General features: G+C 44.5%; 1 protein-coding gene across 1 annotated transcript in view; it reads right to left on the bottom strand.

Moving 5' to 3' along the window:
* LOC144693647 (anoctamin-7-like) overlaps positions 1–12,545 on the bottom strand; it is a 150,722-nt gene that overhangs the window by 37,655 nt on the left and 100,522 nt on the right. Inside the window, exons 16-20 of the mRNA XM_078563499.1 lie at positions 11,394–11,505; positions 8,761–8,815; positions 6,233–6,330; positions 4,488–4,624; positions 403–608 (exon numbers count right to left, since the gene is read on the bottom strand). Of these exons, the coding sequence (XP_078419625.1) occupies positions 403–608; positions 4,488–4,624; positions 6,233–6,330; positions 8,761–8,815; positions 11,394–11,505 (608 nt within the window). The remainder of the gene's footprint in view (positions 1–402; positions 609–4,487; positions 4,625–6,232; positions 6,331–8,760; positions 8,816–11,393; positions 11,506–12,545) is intronic.

Raw genomic sequence — 12,545 nt, 5'->3', positions numbered from 1 at the left:
GCCAAATGTTGGCACCTCATTCAAATGGTTATTCATTGTGTGTGAACTTTTAACAGTCCAGGTAGACAGGCCCTTTGGGCACTGGGGACATCACTGCTGACCTCAAATCATGTCCATAATCAGTGACTCCAAATAGACACTTGCCAGCTCAGGTCACTGAATCATCACCAGGAATGGGGCATTTTTTTTCTCTTCTCTCTTGCTCTGGGCCAGTTTAGCTAATTGCGACTTCCCTACTGTTGCCAGCCTGAGGTCAGCTAATGCACAGGCCACAAGGTAGGAAGCGTTTGCTGCACAGAGAATACCTGGAATAGGAATATTCAAAGTTTGGGCTTTCCAACCTGGCAAATGAAGGATGCAATAAAGTTGCACCTGACACTTTGGCACAGCTGGTGTACTCACGTTAGTTATTACAGCTATGGTGGTGATGATTTCTAGGATGCGGAACCAGATTCCGATCCCCTGAGCTCGCTCCACGATCGGCCGTCGGTACTCACACACAAACTTGTTGGCATCCAGGCGGATTTCTATCCAGTTATTGAGAAGGGCACATAAAGGAGCCAATGGGCAGGCAGCTACAAAGATGGTGATGAATCCGAACTGCAGGACTGAAAATTGAGACAGGGTGACCACCATTATTCAAATATGCCTTGGAAATTAAAGAAAGAAGTTGTGTTTATAAGGCACCTTTCACTTCTCATGGATCCCCCAAAGTGCCTCACAAGTTGGTTGCCATTTTTGCCTACAAAACAATGGTGAAGTACGTAGGCAAATGCAGCAACCATTTTGTGTATGACCAGGTCCTTTAAACAGAAAATTAGATAAAATGACTAGTTAATCTCTTTTCATTAGCGTTGTTTGAGGGATAAATGTTGGCCAGGACACCTTGCTTTTCTTCAAATGGTGCTGTAAGATACCTTTCATCCACCAGAGAGCCAGAGAGAGCCTCAACTGAACATCTCTTCTTAAAGGTGACATTTCCACCAATGCAGCACTGCCTCAGTATTCTACCAAAGTATCAGCTTAGGTTATGTTCTCAAGTCTTGGAGCGGGGTTTATATTCTTGAGTAGAGTGCTGTGATTTAGCCAAGTGGAAATGCAAAAAACCATTTGGAATAAAGATAATTATTTCCTGGTGCTTGAATCAGCATTGGTACAGTCAAGGGATATGGAGGGACACACCTGAGTTAGCTATGACACTATCTCACACACACCCTGGTAACTCGAACTGAACACATTATTTGAAACGATCCCTTTATTGCGAAAGAACTTGCATTTAGATAAATATCTCTTAGGGTCTTGAAATGCCCAAGGTGCTTCATAATCAACAAATTACATTTTGAAGTGTATTCATTGTTATTATTTCGACAGGTGGGGCAACCAATCAGCACATGGCAAGGTCCCACAAACAGCCAATAAAATGAATGAGCCTGTTATCAGGAGTTTGCTGTCCTTTTTGTACTTCGGCAATGAAACATGGCTGGCCACCAACTGGGACAAACACCCAATCAACACTTCCTGTTCCTGACGTGACAGCTATATGGAGATTGAAAATAGAAGTTGTGTGGCCCATTTTTCACAAACCATTCATTGTAGAGTGCGCTGGTGTCTAACCTTCTTAGGGAGATTCCGCAAACTTCTTCCGGTCCCCATCCTGCAAAGATAGATAAAGCTCAACTCCACATTGCCTACCTAATCTAACATTCTACACAAGTGCTTCCCCCCAACGTTCTCCCAGTGTGACCCTATTTTAATGCCTCAGATCTAGTGTGACCCCAGAGTGAAAATTTGAGGGGGATTAGAGTTGTTGAGTGGGGTGAAGCTTCAGGGCTGTTGGGGAAGGTGAGGAAGGGAGGTTTCAACTGTTAGGGGTGTGTGGAATTGATGAAAAGGCATGCTTTCTACAAAAAAACTGAACACCTACTTTTTTTTTTACAGGTTATTTTTTGCAGCAGTAATCAGGCCTCAGAGAGAACTCCATTAAACCACACCCACCACCAAAAACGCTTGGATTTAAAGGGGCCTCGCAGTTGTTAGCGTTCAGTCTGAGTTCCGCGGCGGCTATTGTTGCCTGGGAGCTAATTACCTCAAAATCCCATCTCATGACCCCACTTGGGGTCATGGCATGGCCTATGGGAAGCCCTGTTCTACACCTTAAAATATGACTGTTTTCATTTTTGGTTTTAATTATTCCGCAATTCCAGGAACTCAGGACTTCCCAGATTCAATACAGCATTCACTCATTTTAGCCTGTGGTCAACCTTACAATCAAACCTTGATCTCACTTACAAACTCCAACCCAGTGTTACTCTCTACACAACATACTCCAACCCACTATTACACATTAATCCAGCTTGCTCGCTAGACAATGTATTTCAACCCACATTACCATCTATGTGAAACATTTTACCCCGCCATAACTCTCTACTTAACATTTGAACGGGGGTACCATTGTGCAATGTTGTGATACTGGACTAATAATCCTGAGAATGTGAGATCAAATCCCACCAGGGCAGTTTGAGAATCCTGTTTAAAAATAAATTGGAAATCATAAGCTGACGTCAGGAAAAGTGGCTGTGAACTGTCAGATTATTGTAAAAATTATCATTTAGATCACCTGCCACCTTGGTCTGGCCTGTGACTCCAGTCCCACGCCAACATGGTTGACTTTTAAGTGCCTTCTGAAGTGGCCAAGCCAGCCATTCAGTTGTATCAAACTGGTATGTCACCTTCTCAGGGCAAGTAAAGATGGGTAACCAATGCTGGCCTTGCCCAGATATTGAGGATAAATTACAGAAAAACTCCAACCCACCAGTATTCTCTATGTAATATGCTCCAATTACTCTGTATGTAACACACTGAGACCAATGCAATAGAAAATAGTCTGCTTCCTACAGTGGGTAGCCAATCCCTAGCACCACTTTTATTCATGGACAATAAATCGAAAATCTACTCCCCTCTAAGTTACAGACTGTAGCTCACTATTACTCAATGTAACAGCTCACAGGACAGACACTGAATTAAATTAACTGCATCTATAAGGCCTGCAGCTACACACTACCCATGACACTATGGTGAGGAAGAGCAGGGGAATTCTCTCCAGTGTCCTGACAAATTTTTATCTCTCAACCAACATTTCTAAAATAGATTATCTGGTCATTATCACATTGCTCTTTCTGGGATCTTACTTTGTGCAAATTAATGGACGTGTTTCCTACACCGGGAACTATACTTAAAAGTATCTCATTTATTGGAGAGCACTTTGGGTTGTTCTGAGATCTCAGTGACATGACCCAGAGTAATAGTCATTCTTGGAGCAAACACACGACCCAGAGTAATAGTCATTCTTGGAGCAAACACTTGACCCAGAGTAATAGTCATTCTTGGAGCAAACACTTGACCCAGAGTAATAGTCATTCTTGGAGCAAACACTCAACCCAAAGTAATAGTCATTCTTTGAGCAAACACTCGACCCAGAGTAATAGTCATTCTTGGAGCAAACACTCGAGCCAGGGTAATAGTCATTCTTGGCGCAAACACACGACCCAGAGTAGTAGTCGTTCTTGGAGCAAACACTCGACCCAGAGTAATAGTCATTCTTGGAGCAAACACACGACCCAGAGTAGTAGTCATTCTTGGAGCAAACACTCAACCCAAAGTAATAGTCATTCTTTGAGCAAACATTCGACCCAGAGTAATAGTCATTCTTTGAGCAAACACTCGACCCAGAGTAATAGTCATTCTTTGAGCAAACACTCGACCTAGAGTAATAGTCATTCTTGGAGCAAACACTCGAGCCAGGGTAATAGTCATTCTTGGAGCAAACACACGACCCAGAGTAGTAGTCGTTCTTGGAGCAAACACTCGACCCAGAGTAATAGTCATTCTTGGAGCAAACACACGACCCAGAGTAGTAGTCATTCTTGGAGCAAACACTCGATCCAGAGTAATAGTCATTCTTGGAGCAAACACACGACCCAGAGTAAAGATCATTCCTGTGCAAAAAACTCAAGGGATAGAAAAGAGGCAAATCCGTACCAACCTCTTAAGGAAAACCAGAAAGTAGAAGTAACAAACACAAGCAAGATGCTTTTAAGTGATTTAACTTTTAAACTGTCCAACTTTTAAGCTTTTAACTGTTTAAAACACAACTTTGTGGTGGAGGGTTATCAGTGGATTTTAACTTCTCAATTAAATGGAAGTCTTCTCTATCTGCTAGCTGAGTGATATAATTACATTTACATTACATTGCACCTATCATTAAACCCTAGGATACTGCACGCTTAACCACTCTCTCAACCTGTCCTACCAACTTCAATGACTTATACACACATACACCCAGGCTCCACGGCTCCTGCATCCCATTTAGAACTGTTCTTCAGACCAAAACGAATCACTTCACACTTCTATGAAGTCTTCCTCCACCAGAGGATAAACCTTGTTCTGATCTCCATCAGAGTCTGATAGTATTATGGAGAGCTACCTACCCATTTCAAGATACTCATCAAAGAGCCCCTCACAGGGCAGCAGCTGGTAATCCTTCTCCCAGGGGTGTTGGACTGGGATGGACTTCTCTTTGCCTTTGCCCTTCAGTTTCCGCTTCTGCCACCAAAATTTCACCTTCCTGCTCAATAATTAACACAACAATATTCAAAGTAAGGCAACAAATGAAAGCTAGCTCAAAGTCAGATCTGTGTAGGCACTCATGCTGGTGTGGCTAAAGCCACCACCATGTTGGGCTGCTGGTATTTTATTTTTTCACGGGGTGCGGATGTCGCTGAATAGGCCAGTATTTATATTACCCATCCCTAATTGCCCTTGAGAAGGTGATGGTGAGCTGCCTTCTCAAACCGCTGCAGTCCATGTGGTGTAGGTATACCCACAGTGCTGTTAGGGAGGGAGTTCCAGGATTTTGACCCAGCAACAGTGAAGGAACGGCGATATAGTTCCAAATCATGATGGTGAGTGACTTGGAGGGGTACTTGCATGTGGTGGTGTTTCCAGGCATCTGCTGCCCTTGGCCTTCTAGAGGGTAGAGGTCATGGGTTTAGAAGGACCTGTCAAAGAAGCCTTGGTGAGTTGCTGCAGTGTATTTTGTATATGGTTCAGACTGTTGCCACAGTGCATCAGTGGTAGAGGGGGTGAATGTTTAAGGTGGTGGATGGTGTACCAATCAAGCGGGCTGCTTGGTCCTGGATGGCATTGAGCTTCTTGAGTGTATTTGGAGCTACACACATCCAGATAAGTGGAAAGTATTCCATTTATGGCTTCCTAACACTAAAAGTTCCCAGTCAAGAGAACAATGTACTTAGGGTAGGTGGCAATGCCCATCAATGATGTAGCCAGGGTAGATAATCAATGGTCAAAATGCACCAAGCATACATTGGCGATGCCCATGAATGATGCACCAAAGTTAGAGAGTCAATGACCAATGGTGCTTGAAGGATTGGTGTGTTGGAAGGGTCAGCAGACAGTGTGTGGTAAATCTTTTCTAAAAGCATCTGCCGTTCTTTAGTTCAAAACATTGTAAAAGTATATCAGATCCAACGTTTGCCTTTGGACCATGGTCAACTCATGCTCAGATTAAATGGTAATGTTGCTATAATCTATCCTCTGATGCTCCATTCTGGTTCACTACTTGCTGCATTTAGTTTGCTGATGAGTCAGGCTGATGGGACCATCAATATACTGGCCACACAGGAGTGAATGTAAGCTTGATCTGATACTCCGCCCAGTTTTGACTGAGTGTCAGCTATACTGGGGAAGTATCAAGTGGACGCAAGATGTTTTCCTGAATTTGGAGGGAAAATGGGTGGATTGGGTGGCATGCTGGGAGTTATGGGGGTTGTTGGGAGAATCTGCTTCAGACGCTTGGCAGCATGTGTGGGAGAATCTTGTAGTCTTGCCCTCTGGAATACAGTTAATATGTGGCCTAGAGAGAGAGCTAGGGGCAGAATGGGGAAAAACCATGATAATTCAAATCCACAAATAAAAAAAAATTCACAGCCAATTAATATTTCACTCCTGGGAGAGGCTGAAACTTCAGAAGGAGATGACTGGTTGGTCTCATATAGAATTACATAGAATTTACAGCACAGGAACAGGCTATTCAGCCCAAATGGTCAATGCTAGTGCTTATGCATCACACAGACTTGGTATTCTTGTTTGAATTGATTATTTTTTTACTAGCTGACCTCTCTCCATTCCTATTCACATTGAAGCAGATACTCACGGGATGACATACTCCTGTACATTGTTGATAATTTGCTTTCCAACCATGATAATAAGTAGTTCCTGTGCCAGTTCAATCAGACAGCCACCAGTTCCACACTGCAAAAATAATATAGTAACTAATAATCTGCTTGACAAGTCATTGGAAAACCAGGAATGACCAACAAACAGTGGAGAGGATTATACAGTGAAAACGCATCATGGGCTAACCATACCTTGATCAGAGAGAGGTGCCGTCCTTTACACAGAGAGAGCCAACATGACTTTGTTAGATTAAAGATTGTCTGTGGATGTTGCCTATACGGGCATCCAGAAGGCATTTAATAAAGTTTGACACAAAAGATAGCGCTAAAATGTGAGTGGGCTGGATTGGAGGAAGTCTTTTGATGGATTGGAAATTATTTGGGAGGTAGGAGGCAGAGAGTGGGCATAAATTGATCTTCTTGACCAACAGAACAGGCTCAAGGGGCTGAATGGCCTCCTCCTCTTCCTATGCTTACATCGACAATCCACATTTCCCAAGTTCCCAATCACAGCTGAGTTAGATGCTGTGCAGAGACCAGGTCCAGGTCAAATAGCAAGTAGAAGGAATGTGTTGTGAGGACAATTGTGACTGTTAAGTGTAACCTGGCCGGAAGAGACAGGGATCCCTAGGGATCTGTTCTGGAGACTCAACTTTTCACCGTATTTATCAATGGGTAGGATGCAGGAAGGGGGAGCAGTTGATCCAAGTTTGCAAGTGACACTAAATGGGGCTGGGGCGGTGGGGGGAAGCAGGTAAATAGTGCAGGTGGGAGCAGTAAGTTACAAGGGGACAAAAACAGATTTAATGAGAGAGAAAAACTGCGGTAGATGGGGCTTAATGAGCAAGTATGAGGCCATCTACTTTCCACCTACATTAGCTAAACTTGAGTATTGTCTGACAGGTTCAAAATCAAACAAGAAAGCGAATGGAATGACCAACATCTCGAAGGCTGAAATACAAAGGAGAGGCAGCCATGCTTCAGTTGTATAGAACCTTAGTCAGGCCCCTGTCTGGAGTACAGTTTTGGGCACTGCACCTCAGGAAGGATATCTCTCTGCTCTTCCCCCACGGGGATCGAGGATGACGTTCCCAGTCCAGTTCGGAGTTCTCTGAAATGGCTGACCTGTCCAATTGTGTGATCTGCAGACTCTGTCACATTGAGGCAGGTGGTGCTTGAAGGGTTGGGTAGATGGGTTGTTCGGAGGTTTGTTCACTCTGATGCCTCGACTTCACCACTGCACGTTCTTGATGAAGTCTCTCGATGTGCTCGGTGCCTTCCCAAATGAACCTTCTCCATTTCGATCAGTCACAGGCCAGGGACTCCCATGAGTCAGCAGGAATGTCTGACCTCTTCAGCGATACTTTGAGGAAATCCCTAAAGCATTTCCAGTGTCCTCCTGGGAGTCTCCTGCTGCGACCGAGCTCTGAATAGAGCATTTGCTTCAGGAGTCATGAGTGTCCAATGTAAAATGGACTGATGAACTAACGAGGTCGTGGGTTTGGAAGGTAAATGCTGCAGATGAGTTAAGAATCTGCCCATACATCAGCATCATTAACACTCGTGTTCAGTGGTTAAACTGTAAAGGGATTTCACAGAATTTAAGAAAATAAAAACAAAATAGGTTTGATGCCAAGTTTTCAAAACAAGATGGTGATGGGACTGTGGTGGAGAGTAACAGACAAAGGAAAGGCAATGGTGAGGCTGTTAACATAGAGAAAAAATGAATGTTTCAAACTGTGTCTCTTCATAATGAAGCAACGCGCAGTTCCAGCAAAGGGCAGATTGGGCTTCTGAGGAAAATATTTAAAAAGTAAAAATGACTGTAAAACTCCCCTTTCATACTGAGCCCTTTCCAGAGAGTTGGAGGTATGGTGGGGCGGAAATTTGCCACACCAGAAACCTTGTTCCAAATCCTGAGAACAGGGATGTTTTTGTATTCAAATCAGGCCGTCGAGGAGTAACTGAGGTGCCCACCTCACAGGACAATGTAAACCTGGAACTGCAATCCCACTGCCATGGAGGGAAGGAGCCAGAGGCTCTTACAGACCCTAGACAGGGGCCAGTCAGGAGGCAATGGGCACATCAGAAATACCAATTGGTTTCTCCGGGGTTTCGCCAAATGCTTTACTTTACAATGGAATCCAGACATGATCTTAATAGGTGTGGGATCCATTGGGCGTAAGAAAGAGTAGCTGGGCCAAATTCCCAGAATATCACAAGAATGTTCCCAGACTGTGCCTGGCACATGGTGAGGGAACGGGCGGTACCACCCAACTCCAGATTTCTAATGTAAAGCTGGATGGCCTGGAAGCCTGTTGGATCTTGGCCACATATTATGCTGTGCCCCCACCCCCCCACCCACCCCCCCAACCCCCACCCCATTGGGATTGTACCACATTTCTGCCTTGCCCATCTCCTGAAATCTTGGGCCTTAAGATTCTGTTCCACTGACGCCCTGAGTGTGAGCCAGGATTTCTGTAAAGTGTTGTAATCTGATACCTACAGCCTCGTTTCTGATTCCAAACAGCGAGCCGTAGTGTCCAGGATAACCAACAAACCTGAGGAACACAGCAGAATGGAGATAGGTTCAGAATTCGAGCAGCGTAAGGGCCATGGAAAACAAATAGAATCTGACAGAGATTCTGGAACAAGGGGTATAATTACAAAATGGGGCCCCTTTGGGTTTTTACCACCTTCATATCCAACTCATGAAAAATTCAGACAGAAACTCTCTACAGTCATTGTTACAATAAGGCAGCTGTAAGTGTTACATTGAGCGGGATTTTTTGGCCCCGGTAATGGTGGGCATTGTCACGGGTGGGAAGGGAAAGTTTGGAGAGCCATTGCCTTTTAACGGCTCTCCAAATTTTCCCATCCTGCCCCCCGCCCAATGCCCACCGGTGTCGGAGCCAGAAAAGCCTGCCCATTTAAACTGAAATCACTGGTGTACGGAGAGCTGGAAAACCCAGCACTATGTGGCAGTTATCATCTTTGGTAAAGTGTCGGAGAGGGTTGATGAGGGCAGTGTGGTTGATTTGTGTATGGACTTTCAAAAACTTTTGACCAGGTACCACATAATAAAATGACAAGAATTAAAACCCACGGGGTTAAAGGGACGGTGGCAGAGTGGGTACAATGCCAAGTAAGGGGCAGAAAGCAAAGTAATGGCGAATGTTGTTATTCAGTTTTTCAGGCTGGAAGAAGATGGTGTTCCCCACAGGTTGTAGGTCCACAGCTCTTCTTGATATATATTAATGACCTGGACTTGGGTAGATAGGGCGCAATTTCAACGTTTGCAGCTGACACAAAGACAACTTGTCACTGGGTCTGGGTGACTGCTAAAACTGGGTTCACCACTCCCAGGCTAGGAGCGGGACAAATTGAACACAGACCTTCTCTTCATTGCTACCCAGCGACCTGCAGATTGGACAACAACAAGCCAGTCTCAGGTGTGGTACTTCCCACAGCTGAATAGCACTTAGGGGTCATTTTCCAGTGAGGGAACGCAATCATCAGTTGAAACCACTGGACAGGGTGCAGGTTGTCAGTTGGACAAACTTGCAAAATGACATTTCAATGGGCATTTAATTGAGATATCAGAGGAAGATTGGCTCCTAACAACCATATCCCAACATAAATCAGCATCCTGGAACCTCATTCCAGAACCATATCCCAGGAGTCAGAACTCCAGGAACTACATCCCAGTGACAGTCAGAACTGCATATCAGTGAGAGCTGGAACCCCGGAACTATATCCCAGCAAGAGTCGGAATCTTATCCAAGCGAGAATCAGAACACCAGAACCAAATCCCAGGGAGACTCAGAACCAAACCCCAGTGAGAGTCAGAACCAAATCTCAGTGAAACTCAGAACCAAACCCCAGTGAGAGTCAGGACCAAATCTCAGTGAGACTCAGAACCAAATCCCAGAGAGAGTCAGAACCTGGAACCAAATCCCAGACAGAGTCAGAACCAAATCTCAGTGAAACTCAGAACCAAATCTCAGTGAGACTCAGAACCAAATCCCAGTGAGAGTCAGAACCAAATCCCAGAGAGAGTCAGAACCTGGAACCAAATCCCAGACAGAGTCAGAACCAAATCTCAGTGAGACTCAGAACCAAATCTCAGTGAGAGTCAGAACCAAATCCCAGTGAGAGTCAGAACCAAATCTCAGTGAGCGTCAGAACCAAATCTCAGTGAGACTCAGAACCAAATCTCAGAGAGAGTCAGAACCTGGAACCAAATCCCAGACAGAGTCAGAACCAAATCTCAGTGAGACTCAGAACCAAATCTCAGAGAGCGTCAGAACCTGGAACCAAATCCCAGACAGAGTCAGAACCAAATCTCAGTGAGACTCAGAACCAAATCTCAGTGAGAGTCAGAACCAAATCCCAGAGAGAGTCAGAACCTGGAACCAAATCCCAGACAGAGTCAGAACCAAATCTCAGTGAGACTCAGAACCAAATCCCAGTGAGAGTCAGAACCAAATCCCAGTGAGAGTCAGAACCAAATCCCAGAGAGAGTCAGAACCAAATCCCAGTGAGAGTCAGAACCAAATCCCAGTGAGAGTCAGAACCAAATCCCAGAGAGAGTCAGAACCAAATCCCAGTGAGAGTCAGAACCAAATCCCAGTGAGAGTCAGAACCAAATCCCAGAGAGAGTCAGAACCAAATCCCAGTGAGAGTCAGAACCAAATCTCAGTGAGACTCAGAACCAAATCTCAGTGAGACTCAGAACCAAATACCAGTGAGAGTCAGGACCAAATCCCAGAGAGAATCAGAACCTAGAACCAAATCCCAGAGTCAGAACCAAATCTCAGTGAGACTCAGAACCAAATACCAGTGAGAGTCAGAACCAAATCCCAGAGAGAGTCAGAACCTGGACCCAAATCCCAGACAGAGTCAGAACCAAATCTCAGTGAGACTCAGAACCAAATCCCAGTGAGACTCAGAACCAAATCCCAGTGAGAGTCATAACCTGGAACCAAATCCCAGAGAGACTCAGAACCTGGAACCAAATCCCAGTGAGAGTCAGAACCGTATCCCAGCAAGAGACGGCATGCTTGGGAGGAGAGAACACAAGGAAAAGCCGAAAGAGACTTGGCACCAATTAGCTTGAACAGGGGAATTGCTGCTCACCGGCCTTTGAAAAAAGCAATGTAGATTGGCGAGGAATAGAAGTTGATGAACTGGAAAACGAACAGCTTGGAGACAAAGGCATCTTCGTATTTAGACTGAGTCCTGTGCATTTCTGGAACAGATGAAACAAAGAGACTAAAATGTCCTAAGTACTACAAAGATAAATATATTTATTTCATGCCCGTCATACTCTCTTCTCCAATTCTCTCTCATACAAAATATTGTTTATCCTATCGACAGGGGACCTAGTCACCCTGGATCACACCCTCCTCTCTGTCCACCTTTCCTACAGCGGTCAGGAAGGGCAGCCATGTGGGGTTGCAGTGACTATTAAGTTGCCCTTTGGGCCAGGGAAAAGCTCTCTTCCAAGAATTGCTCCTGATAGCACATGGAGTATAGTCGCAGAATGAAAAAACAGTAAAAACTGGGAAATAAGAATACTGGTCCAAACTGGTCTTGTATAACTTAAAATAGAACACCAGTAAAACTGGGAAATAAGAGTACTGGTCCAAACTACTTCTCTCTCTGGGTTGGCAGACAATCTGGCTCATATGGGTTTGATTTTTCACAATTGTTGACTCAACCCCACAGGAGGAGATGGTTCACAAAGGACTGAGGGTTATTTCTGTGTAGTGAAGGATATTTTTGTATAGTGCAGGATTTTTTGGAGGAGGTAACAGAGAAGGCTGATAAGGGCAACACTGTTGATGTGGTATATATGGATTTTCAAAAAGCATTTGATACAGTGCCACACAACAGACTTGTGAGCAAAATTCTAGCTCATGGGATAAAAAGGGAAGCAGGCACTTGAATAAGAAATTGGCTGAGTGACAGGAAACAGAGAGTGGTGATAAATTGTTGTTTTTCAGATTGGAGGAAGGTTTGTAGTGGAGTTCCTCAGGGGTCAGCGTTGGGACCCTTGCTCTTCTTGATGTATATTAATGGCCTAAACTGTGGTGTGCAGGGCATGATTTCAAAATTTGCACATGATACGAAGATTAGAAGTGTTGTCAACTGTGATGGGGATAGTCTTGAACTTCAAAAGGACATAGACATGTTGGTGGATTGGGCAGACAAGTGGCAGATGAAGTTCAATGCAGATAAATGTGAGGTGATTCATCTTGGAAGCAAGAATATGTAGAGACAGTATAA

Source organism: Cetorhinus maximus, chromosome 19 (genome assembly GCF_964194155.1).
Source record: "Cetorhinus maximus chromosome 19, sCetMax3.hap1.1, whole genome shotgun sequence".
Taxonomy (NCBI): Eukaryota; Metazoa; Chordata; class Chondrichthyes; order Lamniformes; family Cetorhinidae; genus Cetorhinus; species Cetorhinus maximus.
This window is presented reverse-complemented; position numbering and strand designations above follow the sequence as displayed.